This window comes from Mchenga conophoros, linkage group LG16 (assembly GCF_057382185.1).
Source record: "Mchenga conophoros isolate Kocher_MC1m ecotype Shallow Benthic linkage group LG16, M_conophoros_male_GT1.1, whole genome shotgun sequence".
Classification (NCBI taxonomy): domain Eukaryota; kingdom Metazoa; phylum Chordata; class Actinopteri; order Cichliformes; family Cichlidae; genus Mchenga; species Mchenga conophoros.
In genome coordinates this window covers 32159911-32176190 of record NC_140541.1, presented here as the reverse complement: position 1 = coordinate 32176190, position 16280 = coordinate 32159911, and the positions used below count along the sequence as shown (strand labels likewise).

The following is a 16280-nucleotide window of genomic DNA, read 5'->3' as shown; positions in this document are numbered from 1 at the left end:
TTCAAAATACATATCAGTAGGTTAGGGTATGAAACGGACAATATGCTCCACCACTTTTCCAACTATGCTGATCTTTTAAGGAATGGTTGGATATTGCATCGCTATAAATTGTAGGATGATATTATCTCCTCTCCTCTTGCTTAGTATCTGAAGAATTCAAACAGTTGTTATGAGTGCCAGAATGAAACCTTCCTAACCAAAGCAGACTATTCAAATGTACCCATGAAGCTAGGACTTATTTGACATGCAAGGAAGAACAATTCCCAAAGCGAAACAAGAAGCAGAAACAAGGAAGACGAGGGAGCTAACCCAGAGGGAAAACATGGGAAAACAACAACAACGAAACACTGGGGACACTAAAAAGTATAAAGATAAAAAGAATATCACTTAAAAAAACAAAAATGCAGAACCAGAACATGTTCAATAGTACTGTGTTACAGTATAGAGAAATAAAGTGCACATTAGTAACTAGAATATTCAAGCCAAATAAAACTGGTGTGGTACATAATGCTGCCTATATATATTATATATTTATTGTTGTGGACCAACACAATGGTCTGAAATTCCACAATGTATGAAATCCACAGGAAAGTCCACCACAGCAGTTTTACTGATCTTTACTTACATTTGCTTTGCAGCTTGTAAAATGTATCTTTAATGTGAATTAACCTCTTTTGAGAGATGTTTTACTCACCATAGAGTTTCCAGTCGGTCACTGGTGACATTGCACACGCACATTTAAACAGGCTGTCAGTAGACTTCAGCATCATTAATGTTATGTAGGCTCCATATCCCTAAGTGAGCAAACACAAACATTTATTCATCTCTAATTGCTGAAATCCATCGAGTGTAAAAATGAACTTGGATTCAATCTCTGGAGTCACTCAGTAGAAATTTTACTAAGTAGCTTCTTGGCACTTAATAATTTCAGCAATGGAAGTAAGAATAGAATTTAGATGGTCGCAAATTAAAAGTAGAAAAATGGAGGAAAAAAAGGAGGCTCACCTTTCCAAACACTGCTATCCTTGTCCGGTCAATGTATGGAAACTTCATCATGTAACTGGAAAAACACACACATGCTATATGACCTACAGAACTTCTTAAATGTGGTTGCATGGGAGGAACCAAGAATTGGATATCAATAAATATAAAAAAAAAAACACTTGAAAAATCGCAGAAACTTCAGTGAGTTCTAATGATTTTATTCTTGGATACATCTCCTGCCTTCATAAACATGCATGAGACGATATGACTGCACCATCAATTTGAGCACAAGAGTAAAGCAAATGATTTTAAATCCCGAGAGTCCTCCTCCTGCCTAAAGAAGGTTAAAAAAAAATCAACTGTATATGTGTAAAGTCTGATATGAAACTGATATTAAAACAGAATCAAAAATCCAAAATCACAAATCACCCCTGACCCTCACTCCACTCACTCCACTATGTCATCTGCAAGGATCATAGTCGACCTGTACAACATCACTGCGCAAACAAGAAGCAGCTCAGAGCTAATATCTGATACAATCCCACCCTGTAACTTTTACACACCTCACCATTGTCTCATTGTCCTCATACATGTCTTTCACCACCTCTTCCACTCCTGTGTTCCTCATACAACACTTCCTCTCTTGCAACCCTCTCATATGCTTTCTCTAGACCCAAAGACATTGAAGCTCCTTTTGACCTTCTTTATAATTCTCGATCAACAAACTCACAGGAAAGATCACATCGCAAGACCCAAATCAAAAAGCATCATAACGTTACATGTTGAGTCTGGCTAAATGCAAAAATGCTAATGGTGACCCTGCCCCGACTCCTAAGAGACTAGAGTCCATCCTCAGTGTGCACCATATTCTTGCTGTGCCTGACTCTCCCTGTTTTGACTATAAAATGCAAATTAAGCAGAGTGTCTATAAACTTCAAAGAGTTCTGTGGGACAAAGAGGCTGACAGGATTTTATTTTTTTAATTAGCATGAACGAGCAGAGAATTTATAGTCCACTGATCACTTATTGCAACTTACTGTACAAACAGTAGCAACAACAACTACTGCCTTACTACTGCCTTGCCCACCCGCAAAGTGCTTTGTTTGTGTACAACATGTGAATTTGACGATTAAATAATAAAAAAAAAACTATAACCTGTTTTATTTATTCATTTTAACATTGATCAATTCCTGTAAGATGACACTGAGAAAGTTTGATAGTCATCACTTGGACAAAAGGTTCCAAAGTGTCTGTTCATAGAGGGGAATAAGCTTTTGTTTTGGACGTATCGTGGGGTTCTCTCCTGGAAGAGTGACAATCTTGCTCCACTTGGTGGGAGCAATTTCCGGTGTAGCACAAACAAGCAGTGGAAAAAACATGGAGTTTACTGAGTAAATATGATTTTTATTGGGAAAAATCAAAAAAAGTTAGTTGATCCTGTTATGCTCACCATTTTATCAAAATTGTATTTGAAACTGTTTCACTGTTCATGAATGAAAACAACCTTTGGGGTTTTTTAACTAATGAAATGGACCATGAAAAACTTTGAGAACCACTGGCTTAAATTAATTGTAATAATTGTATTATACAAATATTAGAGTAACGATCAACATATGATTTTGACACTTGCTTTTTAAGTTACTTATAATTACTTTGGCGTTATAAATATGCATAGTAAAGTATTCTTTATCCATCATTAAATATGTCTGAAGGGTTACAAACTGAATATATATCTATATATTTTTTTTTAGTCAGGGGAGTTGTGACAGTTTTTGCATAGATTTTTTGATCATCCATTAAGATAAACATTCTGAATTTGTTGTTATTTAGGTATTTTTTGGAAATAACAGCAAAGGAAATCAGTATCTTACAGTATTTACCAAAGGTATGTATTGTCTGCTGTTAAATCCATGTGCTGTCTGAACTGGCAGCTCCTAAACCAAATAATGAAACATCCAGAACCTCTTATGATTTCATCTGAAACTGTTTACACTATGGTTTCCAATTTAAGTCTAGTCTATATTATGTCAAAAGGAATTTATCTGGAACTTTTATTCTTTAAAGGATTTCTTCCTTTATTCTTGACTTGATAACCATTTTCAAGACTTTAATTAGACACAGTAGTGCAGAAATATTCAGATCAAATAAAAAGAGGGTGGCATTCTGCTTTAAATTCCAAACTGAGTTACAAAGCTCTTGTTCAGGGGATTTGCACATATTTTGAATTTTTTATCTCAAAGTACAAGAATAAAAAGTAAAAAGTAAAATAAAATGGATGTGATAACATACTCCACTGCTGCAATCTGGTCCTGAACATCAACAGTTCCCAGTCTCTGGTGAACTTCGTGCAGTATCCTTTGACCCTGGAAGCCGCCGCCCCGGCCGTCCAGACGGGCCACGATGATGTTGTCAGAGCTGACGAGGACCGAGTCCCAGCTGAGGGAGAAACGGTCACTCACAGCCTGACCTCCAGGGGCGCCGTCACTGAACAGAGAACAAACATAATCAGGCACTTTCAGGCAGCATGAAGCCGCATTGGTCATATAACCTCTGTAACTGGAAGAAATTCCTTTTTGAGCTGATGCAACTTCCACAGTAAAAGAGGTCTAAAAATGAAAGAAAAAATTATGAAAGACAAATTTCAAAATTTTCACTCTCTGCTTGTTACCTTGGCTGTCAACATGTAGCTAAGCAATGTAGGGAGGAAATGAGAAAACAAGTAAAAAAAACACTGTGTGTGTGTGCAATGACATCATAGTGTTATAGTGGTTGGTGGTAAGATAGCGCCACATTAATCAAGTGCAGATTAATTGCAATCACCCTAACCATCCTAGGGCTGGTCAGTTTTCTGGAAGAAACCCTGCTTTTCCAATTAGGTTGTCATCCTGAAGCCTGTGACAAACAACAAACGCACAGCTTGCACCACAAACATCCTTCATCTTGTTCCACTGCTCCTCGGTGGGCAGCAACCTTCAGGGAGTCATTAGAACTCTTTGGACTGAAAGTACCTAATAACAGGCTTACGGTATTTATCAAAATACTATTAAGGAATTTGTTCAAGTTTAGCATTTTTGCTCATTTGTTTTACTTTCAAAAGTTACCTCAGAAGTTGGTCTAATCTACTTTGAGTTAAGACAAGTACTTCTAAGACTTCTAAGCTGATTCTTTCTAAAGACTGAAATAGCTTTTTTCATAATGCAACATGTGACCCAGTGCAAAGGTATGGTACATTGACTTATTTTTAGCTGTTTAACAGTTAACAATAATGTTTATTTTCCTTCATCTGGACCTTAGTGCAACCTTTCAGTTTTATTATATACATTTTATATGACAGAAAATAAGGAAAATAGGTTCTCTTTACAATCAGTCTGGCATAGAACACTTCATCCTGTCAGTGATTATTTTTGCTTTTATTGGTTCATTATTCAAATGGATATGAAAAAGACTGAATCACAGGTTACCACAAAGGTACGCTGTGATTGACTTAACATGACCCCGGTTACTTTACATGCAAATTACGGTCAGGAGTGTGATTACAACTGGAAACGAATGCATTAAATATTCATACATTTTCTGTTCTCTCTTACTTGACCAAGGACTGTGAGATATAGTAGAAAGCACATGTGATACATACACGACCAACAGAAGTCCATAGTGGCGGGAATCAGAGAAGTCTGGTGGGTACGAGATCTTCAAAGGTAAATCTGTAACAAGAAATGAGAGAAAAGTCGATGTATTGCAGTTCACCAGTGAGTTACACTAACACCACAGAAACCTACACTTCAGTTCAGTTCATTTTTATTTCAAACATATACATTCACCAACATTTCATAAAATCTTTCCATGCAGTTGTTTGAAAAGGAGTAGGCAGAAGTATATACTTATTTAGCCCTACCCCCTCACTTCCTCACCAAAATGTTCCATTGGAACAGTTCTGAAGTCTGTCAGCTGGATCCTTTTGTACTTCAAGGCTGCCTTCAGCAAAGAGTTGTTCTCAAGGATGTAGTAATCTGTAAAGATGAGGGCAATGTGTTTAAAAGATGAAAGAGTGCAAAAATTGTTGTCAATAATCTGAATGCAAATGACCTGTACGGAATTGTCTTTTGAGGCTGTGATGTAATGGGATGAGATGGAAAGTGTATGTCAGACAAATAAGATCTGATTCTAGGGGATTGTTTCTGAAATAGTCTTATTTTGTGGCAAATTCATAGAGAGAGCTGAATAACTACAATAATGTAGCCAATATTAAACTTGGATGAGCACAGAAAAATACATTCAAAAAGTTCAATTTCTGAAAGGCATTCTACACACAGCAGCTTCTGGCCTCAAAAACAGGAGTCCCACTATTTTCTCCACATGTAATGAACAGTGACTCTCTGATTTGGCCATTTTTCCATTCAAGCCATCTGAACAGCAGCTAAATGAAATGGAATTCATCCAGCATTTCTAATAGAAAACCCAAAATCAATAGACGTCTCATTATGAAACCGCCAGAGGCCTTGAGTTCCCAGCTGTGGATGGAGGCACTGTCCTAATAACCCTGTGCAAATTGCTTTTTCTGCAGCACAGCTGTTAACTTTTTCTTTTCTTTTTTTTTTTTTTTTTTGTTGTTGTTGTTTTTTTTTTTTCCTTGGGAGACAACACATACATGTGGATAATGAGAAAAAGAGTGTGTGTGTCCATTTTCATGCCAAAAATAGAAGAAAGAAATCTGGATTTGTTGACTGTGTGGTCAATGGAAGAGCCTACAACCTGGAAAAATTGGTGGTGGGTGACTGAGTGCAGTAAATTGTTTTTTGCTGTCGGAGACTGATTGCAAGTAGTTGTGACGACCAACTTATCAACCAGACTTTGGGCACGCGGCACCCTCAACCCCTACTCTTTGACAATGAGCAGAGTGGTTTCCAGTGTTTCAGGCTTTTAGTCACATTTGTATACATAGATCAGTACACAGTGAAAGCATCTCTCCCAGTCTTTTCTCAGCAGTGTACACACATTGAGAGCAACATTCATGCTTCTTCATTTTTTGTACCTCCTTCAATAGGTGCAGTTATATAACTCATGTGTATCAAAATGTGCCTTCCACAAAGCTACAACTTCCCAGACAAGGAAACTGCAAGTTGATTGCACATGTTCGCAATCACTTTGTTTGCATCGTAGTCTCCAACCACTATTTTCCCGAGTGTGACTGTCGTGTGAGCTCTGCTGGCTCTGACGTACGACCAGATTCAAGAGGAAATACTTGTCAGCTTGTATTTAGGTCTTATACCAACTACATTTCCTTGGCCTAATGCCCACCCAGCCACTTACAAAATCGACTGTCAGGCAAGGATAGGAATCTGACGCTGCATGTGAGGATATTTACAGAAACTCTTTACTATTTGCTTTTCTTTCCAGAAAAGATGGGATTGTTTTAGGTAAAAGAGAGACTCTGTTACAGGTTTTTTTTACAGTTTTAAATGCTTGAAAAGATGTTTAGTTCCCTCTATTTCTGCATTTAGGTGTGGCTTTAATGAGTAAATGTCTTGAACTGTACCGATGTAAATCAGGACATGTGGGTTGCTGACCCCTCTCCAGAAATCATACCTTTTACTAAATGGGACTCATTCTATTTTAGGATTTTCCCTACTTTAAACAGATAAGGGTTAGTAATATTTGAATCTCACGGTACACCTGGTTAGAAGTAGTTTGCCTGCCTTAATTTTTTGTGGCACAGATTCAACAAGGTGCTGGAGACATTCCTCAACAATTCTGGTCCATATTGACATGATGGCATCACACAGTTGCTGCATATTTGTCAGCTGCACATCCATGATGGGAATCTTCCAATCCAACACATCCCACATTCCACGCATGCTGTATTGGTTTGAGATCGGGTGACTATTGAGGCCACTTGAGTACAAGGAATGCATTGTCATGTTCAAGAAACCAGTTTCAGATCATCTGAGCTTTGAGACGTGTTGTGTTATCCTGCTGGAAGCAGTCATCACAATATGGGTGCACTGAACCCATGTGAAATGTAGCCTCAGTTTCTTGTTCTTTGCTGATGGGAGTGGCATGTGGTGTGGTCTTCTGCTATTGTAGTCCATCTACTTCAAGGTTCAAAATGCTTTTCTGCATACTTCAGTTGTAAAAAGTAGTTATTTGAGTTACTGTTGCCTTCCTGGGGCTTTTTTTTTCACCTCTGACATCAACAAGGCTTTATGATCCAGAGAACTGATGCTCACTGGATATTTTCTCTTTTTCTGATAATTTTCTATACAATCAGCAGTTTCTGAAATACTCAGACCAACCCGTCTGGCACCAATATTGTCACTTTCAAAATTACTGATGTAATTTTTCTTCTCCATTCTGATGCTAAGAATCAGCAGGACATCCATGTCTACATGCCAGAGTTGCTGTTGGGTCTGCGCTTCCACAGGCCCCGCTGGTTTAGAGACTTATTCCCATTAACGAAGCAAGATGAACAGTAATCGAACAATTTTACTTGCTAGCAAGGGACGCTGGTCGGAACCAGGCTCTTGGAGCTGAACGCTCCTCACCTGTTTCCTAGCTAACTTTAAATAAACAGCCTTCCTTGCAGCCTTTTATTGACTACAGTTACAGTTTACATAGGCACCACCCATTGTAACACCCCCTGTGGTGTGTCGTGCCCTTGTATATGTGTGTATGCATGTGCGAGAATGTGTGTGTGTGTGTGTGTGTGTGTGTAGGTGCCCGTGAGTGTTTGTGTTTGTGGGTGCATTTGTGTGACCTCCTGCTCACCAAAGGGTCATAAAGGCAGGAAGTTTACTTAACAAGAAAACAGAACCTTCACCTAGGATGTGCCTATAATAAAACACTACAGCCTCCCCCACCATTCAACAGGCTGGGGAGGGAGTCAGAAACAAAGGAATGTCTTTGATCACATAGTTTGCACCAAGACTTACAAATTTAAGTAACACAATGACAACATTTAACAATTTGACTCTAACAGTTGCTTTTCATGTGATTGGCAGATGTCAACATTTGCATTGATAAGTGGCTGAATATGTATACCTAAAAAGTGCATATTCATAAATTACTTGAATACTTATAAATTTGCCTTATTAAGTCTACTAAGCCGAGCTTCTAAGCTCTCTGAACTTCTCTAACTTGCTTGCTTCAGCCTGGAAAATTCATCTTGGTCATGAAGTTCCAGAAATGTTGTCATTAGCATAGAGGCTACTTGTTGTGACTGTCAGTTCCATTCATAAAAATTGGGAAAGAAAAACAGAAGAGTTTCTTTGCTCTGTGAGAAATTTCCTTTTTATCAGTGAAATCTATATTTGTTACAAATTCTCCGAAACACAGCGACCAGTGACTCTTTGGCAGTCACCCAAAGGGGAAGACAGTAACAGAGATTTTGGCTGAAAATAACTGTGGTGAACAGGAACATCGGGTAAGTCTTATGAGATTTGACTTTGTCGTCTATTTTTGTTTGGAAATGTTTCTACAACACTTACACTTAAACTCAAAATAGATTCAAATTAAAGCAGTCAGTTCCATGAATACACCCTCCTCCACCCACCCATGTTGCTTGTCAAGGGAAAATAACATTTACAGTTCTTGCAAGAGGCCTATTGTGTTTGAATGTCGCCTCATTCACAAACTCTGAGTTACTTTTTCTAAAATGTGAGATACAAATAAACTTACTTGAATTATTCAGACTGTGTAGGATCACAGTAGGTGCTCCTGGACCTGAAAGGAGACAAAAAGAGCATCTAAGTAATTTAAGCAATTTCCAGCATCTTTATTATCATGACTGGAGACATTTCCTGTTAGGATGCCTGGGTCGTTGACCCAGGGTTTTTGAGTTTATTATATTATTTATAATTTCTAGTCTTTGGGTTTTTGTTAGAGTCATGTCTTATGGTTTGTTTCTGTGTAATCCTTAGTTGCTGTCTCCCCTGTCCGCTATATCCCTGTTTCCAGTCAGTGGCTGTGTCTGCCCTGGTCCCACGTCTCTGTTCCCTCTGTTGTAGTGCCTGCATGTGAGTCTGTCTTTTGTTCAGTGTGTGTTATGCGTTTCCTGTTTTACTTTGAAGGTCTCTGTCTTATCTCAGTGTGTTCCGTTTACGCTTCCTTGTCTCGTCAGTTCTGATTTGCCCCAGCTGTGTTTCCCTCCTGTTGTCCATTCCCTGATTGCTCCCTCTATGTATTTAAGCCCTGTGTTTCAGTTTGTCATTGTCGCGATCTACCTTTATCTTGCTGTGTGTTTTGTCTGCGTAGGTGTATTTTGTATTCTTAGTTTTTGTTACCCTTTTGAGTTCAGCATTAAAGCTGTTTTGAGTTACTTTCTGTCTCCGGAGTCTGCACTTTGGGTCCTTCTCCTGCCTGCACACAGCCGTCACATAACATTTCCACCTGACAGTTTGCCCAATTACGATTAAATGGTATTTAATATATGTAAAGGGGCTCCTTTAAAGCTGCTCTAAAAGGCCACTGTAGGCAGCTGTTATGTCACCTTCCCTATATTTTCTTAAATCAATTAGGGGTTAAAGGTCACTCGAGATGCCTCCCTAATATCAAATTAAGCCAGTACTTGTTAATGCCCTTCTCTAATATACTTTGTCAGAGGTTAATAGGATGGCAGGTGTGCTGTACTTAAAGCTCTCCTTTCTTTGAGTTAAAACACAAACCAACTTTTCCTTTATTTCCTTGCACTTATCTGTTGGTGGGCTGTATTAGTTTTGACCCAATGTTACACAGAGAAATGGCTTCATTTTGTGCATGTACCTGCTAGAAAACAGTAAACCAATCAGATCACTTTATGAGTGGGTTTAAGAGGCTTGTGCTGATGAAAACAGGTGTGAGAAGAAGCTTGTCAGGATTACGTGAACTTGGCCTTTGGAAGACAACAAGCTTTCTCCATTATTTTTATTGCTTTTGGGAAAGGGAATGCAGTTATTGTCCAATATATCATCACGCCAAAGCCCAAATGCCTCCTGCGCATGAAGAGCTTTCAGCTGTTCAAAATAAATTGAAACCACAAACAATATGAGTTACCCCTCATTAAATAATCTACTTGTTGCCCAATAATACTCCCTAAAAGCGATTACACACAATGTAGTCGCTAATTATTCATTTTATGACTCTCATTTCAAACTGATGAGAGATTAATTTTAAACTGAATCAGGAGGGTGACAGATCATGACTAGCAAACCCAGGCATGTGCCAGACAAATAAATGGATGCTGAATAAATAAGGAACGTAAAACACAACATAATCCTAATTTGATTTTTTTTAAACCAGCAGCCATCTGCAGCTATGTTGTAATAGAATGAAGCGCCACACAAATTGCTTTAGATGGTTAAAATTGTAAAGATTTAATTTTTATTAATGTAACTGTCCATTTAGGTGATACAGGCCAGATGCCATGATGTGGAATCATCCCAACATCATGTAAGTATCTGCATGTGCTGATGTATCGTAACGTGGTCTGGCGAAGAAGGATCGGCTAGCAGGTCTAGTGGACATGTGGTGTGGAGGCTAGCCGGAAAACTTGGAGGCCAGTCAGTTAAATAGAACAAAAGACCTTTATGTGCCGTTAACAGAAGAAAACCATACAAGCCAGGTCTCCATAGCTCCATCCTATTCGTACATACATGTGCCGGGGGTTAGGCAGTCGCTGGTGCCAGCCCGTTACAATGGTAAGGTCTCTCTAAACAGATGCACGGGCAACAGCATGCTTGGCTGTAATGGCTGCCGCTGCATTCACACTAGGATACTCTGCAACTACTACAATAATAGAATGACACCCCCTAGTGGTGCTATACCATAATAAGGGTTGTTACAGTATAGTTGTTCAATTCTAGCTCTTTGGTTGGCATAGACAGCAGGCTATGAAGCTCATCAGCCTGAGGACTGGAATGAAAGAAAACGTCAATACTGCTGTGTCAGTTTTGGGTAAGTTATGAAGCTGCAAGTGTGTAACAACAGCAAAAAAAGTCAGAAAGTTTCATTTGGAATTCAGCAGGCAGAAAAAGTAATTTTAAAAGAGCAGGATTGCATTCAAATATTCTCTTGACATCCACCGGAGAGGTGTGCTACAAAACGAGATTAATGGGTTAGTAAAGTGCGTCGAGCTTAAAGTCAGAGTTTTGAGTGTCGTGAAGACAGATGCCTTTTTACCTGGGTGGGTCACCATGGTAACTTTTGCTGAACATACATCCTGATCTGAAGCTGGTTGGGTTCAGAGTTTCAGTTAAAAATTGCCTGTCTGTATCTGTTCTTTTCATTACCATACGCTCTAAGTGTTATAAAGATGTTCAGCAGAAGAAATGCATTTGATAAACAGATGTAACCTCTAAAGGTATGCCAACACTGTGTGTCGCATTATCACAGGAATCTGCACGTCTATCTTCAGTTGATGAAAATGTATCAATTATGTTTTTAAGCTTGGTCCTCATTTGCTTTCAAGTCTGTTTTACACCACGCTAATAAAACACAGATAAGAAAACTCAGTCAGTCTGTTGATAGTCTAATTACCAGCAAAAACTTTTGTTTATCTGGCTGCAAACTATAGGACAGTCAGTGCTGTGTGTGCTGAGGAGCATTTAATGTTTAGAGTTTCAGAGCTCTAATGTGCAGCTGTCAGAGCAATAAAATAAACATGTTTACTTAAGAGTTATTCTCATTTTATTTGCAGCAGCATCGTTGCATTTGGCTGCTTTATTTTTCATATCCTTTATAGATCCTTATCACCTGTATGTCTGATAATTGGATTTGGAGTGCTGCACTCAATGCATCCACTATGTGCAGATGGAAAGCGAAATGACACTTCAAATGCCTCCTTTTATGTGTGCATGCACATAGCCTGAAGCAGTGTGGCTGATAACCACTGTCATGAATACCCGTTATCTCTGAGTTGGGTTGTAGGTTTTGTTGAACCAGCTAAAGTAAAGAAAGCCCAGATATGTTTAATTGCTTTGCAGTACACAGCTCAGGTCTGTTGTGAACTCATTTAGTTAGTTTGGCTGTACTTTCTGAATCAAGACTTTTTTAGAATAAGTCTCATATTTGCATTTTGAACTTGCAATTCTTCTTTAATAGTTTTTCCCATTTGGGAATGCCAAACAAGCAAATATTTCATAAAGAGATGGGGGTGTTAACCTAACCTTAACCCCTGTGTGTATTACTGGTAGCCTGCATGTTGTTAAGAGGTTAAATTCATTCCCTGATCTAACAACGTGGGTGGAAGCAGACTGTTGTCTGCACCAGACTGTTGTGATTCTCTAAATCACGCCCACGTTTGAACCTCAGAGTCAAATCCCTGAACTATTTTATAATATAATTTTTCATAATAAGACCCCAATCACTTGGAAGTCTGTCACCCTATGAAAGCCAAAGACACTCTGACAGCAATTTGAAAGGGCATTTCATAGCAGGAAAACTGGATGGCCCTTAAAGTGAGATACTGGTTGGCCTACCTTTACAGTCGAGGATAATGTGCTGGTTCGTGGGGCTGATGTCAGCGTCGAAGTACAAACAGTGGGCTTTATTCAGTTCACATGTTAAACACCGTCGGGGGAACAGGCCCACAGTTTTAACTCTGAGAAGAGAAGAGCATTTAAAAAACAGAAAAAGAGACAAAGCACATAAAACTTTTTGAGTAAGAAAGTAAAGGACATATTTCTTGATCTTTTTTCATGATAACTCCCCCGAAGCGAACAAACCAGTAATAAATCATATCCAACTGGAAAGTATTACCTGTCTCGTTACAGGCTGGTATAGTTTACTCTTTTACATAAAGCACATTTTTCACAGTTTTTTGGCATTTTTATATTTAACCAGTAGTCAGAAAAATAACTGGGAGGTGATTAATAATACAAATTTTATGTGTGAACTGGTGATAAAGTGGCCAAAATATTCAGATTAATCTCTACTAGTTCCAAAAAGTCAACCATATATCAATGTAAGAATAATGTGACAATTGTGAAAGTGAAAAATTCTTTGCAACCATTTTTTAAATATTTTTTTTTATCCCATGTTCATCATCATCATCATCATGTGAGTAAATTTACTACTAATAAAAGTCCCTTGAGTTCTCATGATATAAGTTCGAAAAGTTTTTAATCATTTTATAAAAATTATTTAATTAATAATAATGATGCAAACCTGAAAAGCTGCCGTCTCCGTGGTGAACCCTCAGTGCTGAGAAAATAACTGTTAGAGGACATAAAAGATAATTAGTGCAAACAGACATGCTAAATTAAACACAAAAGCTCATTATCTCCTTGTTTTCTTTGTTTAAGCGAAATTCATACATTTAATTACTAAAACACACATGTGCCATGTGTGGCATCCACAGTGAACCAAGGAGAAAAGGAGACAATTCAGTACTAACTACTTTGTTCATTATCAACCCAACTCTTGTTATTGTTGTTTTTTTTCTTTAAATTAAAATTTTCTATTTGTTTGTGGCTAAAAACATTTAAGATCAGCACTCTGGTCAGCTCTATTCGATCTTTTAAAAACACAACAGCATTAGATTAGCTAAGTAAGATTCAGTAACGCATGCTTGTGGTCACAGACTTGGCAAAACACATCACTGCTTGAAACTCTGTGATTAGAGGAATTATGAATAGGAGGGTACAAATTTCACCTTAACAAGCTCCTAATTTCTTAGAGAAGTAAAACAGAACAATCAAACAGATGGACAATAATAAAACTGAAATAAAATTACAATTAGAATAAGAGAAACAGAGTGGAAAAAGAAAAGTCATCTTTTAAGTTGGTTTTTTTTCATCTTATCATTTGCGAGCCTTATCTCTTCATGCAGGTTGTGGTGAGCTGAGAGGTCCTGATGGTCAAGGCACTGCCAGGTTTAATTTAAGCATCAACATTGGAACGGCCAGAATGGCTCCACCATAGGATGTAAGCCCGCAGACTGGTGTATATGGGGTCAACATTTCTCCTGGGTAGCCTGAGCCCAGAACCATACATGCTTTAAAGGTGATCCGTAAAATCTTAAAATCAAGTTGTGTGCTATAAGAAACCCAAACTATCGATTTCTTAACTACTCTGGGGTGAGAGGATGACTGTTTTTTTTAATTAATTTTTTTATTGAGGTCAGTAAAGTTTGTAGGTTTTAGGGGGAGTTTTGCGGTCACACTCACAGGTTATCGGTGTCCTCATCAAAGGCAATGATCTTTGTCACCTCCCAGTTTCCAGACGTTAGATGTCGGACTTCATTTTGATCAGCTCTGAACTGAAAAAATCAGAACAACAGTAGTAGAGGGTCATTTGACTGAGCGCCATCACTTAACTCATGCTCAGGTGTCAGTCAAACACTACATATTCAAAAGTGCCCATGCCAGAAAAATATCAGTCATTAACCCAACAAAATGGAAATATTTATGAGCTGAATCAATCAGTAGATTCCATCATAGCTCTGATTCTCTACTGACAATAAAATAGTACACTGTTCCTTTTTCTATGGATTTCCTTGGATGTTTTTAATACACTTGTACATGAATATGTCCAAGATTTACATATAGTCATAGAATTATATAAATTTTTAGTTAAAACCCATGAGCAGTACACATTTGTTTGTTCAGCCTGGCCATGAGCTGTGGAGACATTCATACAAATCTGGTACAGGTTAGATGTTTGTGGTTTATTTTTGTCCTCATGACTAAATAAATGTATAAATTTAAACAGACAAACACACAGGAGCACTGCACTCACACGTGACTGTAGCAAAGATGCCAGACAGTACATTATTTGTTTGTAGCACAACAACAGAGATTGGAGAGACACTGTGGGTGAAATATGCTCTGCGTGCAGCTTAAATGCACCTTCAGGGAGAAGACCAGGTGGATGATTGGCTGTACGGAGTGTCAGACTTTAACATGCGAGACTGCTGGACTATCCTCAAGAAAACCATTTGTTAAGGTGGTGCCAGATTTTTTTTGGCTCAAGCCAATAAAGCTTTCATTATTCAGAGGGTTATAGAATATCTGGCAACCAAAGGGTTAAGCAAAGTTAGGCACAAAACTGGCATTTAAAAATCAATCCGTTTTTACATCCTTCAGGCACTAATAATGACTGAAAAGCTCTAAAAAGTAAAAATAACAGTTTAAATGAAAATGTCAAAGAAGATGATGTTAAATACGTCCCAATCACAAAAGCCAGGCAGACAAAGAAAGGCACACAATCAACTTTGGAAAAATGGCTAAAAGATTGACAGACTAAAAAAGAAACTTCACAGTTTACAACTGTGCTAAAAACAAAAAACAAAAAAAAAAACAGTAACACAAGCAAGGTTCTGCATCTTTAATGACAGCTATGAGTCCTGCTCGTTTCAGCTCAGAGTCAAGCCTCTTTGCTGGTTGTTGAATTGCTGCAGACAGTAGAGGCTTGGGGTTTCTTCTTCCTGCTGAAAAGGTTTTAAAAACTCCAATTTCTTTTTGCTACTGTTCTAATCTAAAAGCCCTTTGGCACTGTTTTTCAATCATCTAATAAAACAGATTTGCCTTTGTTCTAATCAGTCCAGCTGTCTGCACACCTGGACTCTAGTTTCTGGAAGGCACACATCTGAGAAGTGGGCAGCCCTTCCCCGTGAACGGTGGGGTGTATTTTTTGTTAGTTTTAGGATGATCCCTAAACATGTTGGCCCTTTTTGCAATAAAGCAAATTGAGTAGCGTTTTTGCTGGCATGTGAGTTTTTGTGCAGTATCTGTTGAAACCTTGAACTGGTTTGCTGTGGTGAAGGGAAAGCTCAGGATGAAAGCTGCAGTGGTTGATTTACTGCTTGCTTTATGTTTCTAAACTCACATATGTCCATGACCTGTAAGTAGGGACTGAAAGAATAAGACTGAACTTCCTCCAAACGATGTCTGGGCTCAGCCCCCTTTTTTCCCAGAAGAGTAATCACAGAAGTTATCACAAAAATGAGGTTTCAGTTAAAGTATGCATCTTAACAACAAAAGCCCTCAATACTGAAAAATGATGCCAAGCAGTCAAGACCCACCTCGCTGTTGCCTAAACTTGGTTGTCACAGCACTCATGTCTTAGGTCTATCTGTGAGACAGCACCCGCATTAACAAAATGGGAATATTCAGCTTTCTAGGAATGAGAAAATTTTGGTGAAATCTTCTAATCATAAGTGTAATAATGACTTATGTTTCCAGGGAATCACAAGTCAAACTGACAGAGGGCTCAGTGCAGCCTCTGCGACGATTTGATCGCTGTACCGGTCTGTAGTGTTTAAAAAAAAAAAAAAGTTGCACATAAAAGCAAGGATCTCAATTTTATTACATTATTACACACGT

At 38.3% G+C, this 16280-nt stretch overlaps 1 protein-coding gene across 3 annotated transcripts in view; it reads right to left on the bottom strand.

Moving 5' to 3' along the window:
• The window catches only part of dpp10 (dipeptidyl-peptidase 10 (non-functional)), a 258523-nt gene that overhangs the window by 7054 nt on the left and 235189 nt on the right, over positions 1–16280 (bottom strand). For all 3 annotated transcript variants that reach the window (XM_085249886.1, XM_085249887.1, XM_085249889.1), the window contains 9 exons: positions 14124–14215; positions 13123–13170; positions 12435–12556; positions 8659–8703; positions 4896–4994; positions 4619–4688; positions 3274–3468; positions 1006–1060; positions 695–794 (listed from right to left, as the gene is read on the bottom strand). In XM_085249886.1, coding sequence (XP_085106012.1) covers positions 695–794; positions 1006–1060; positions 3274–3468; positions 4619–4688; positions 4896–4994; positions 8659–8703; positions 12435–12556; positions 13123–13170; positions 14124–14215 — 826 coding nt within the window. The remainder of the gene's footprint in view (positions 1–694; positions 795–1005; positions 1061–3273; positions 3469–4618; positions 4689–4895; positions 4995–8658; positions 8704–12434; positions 12557–13122; positions 13171–14123; positions 14216–16280) is intronic.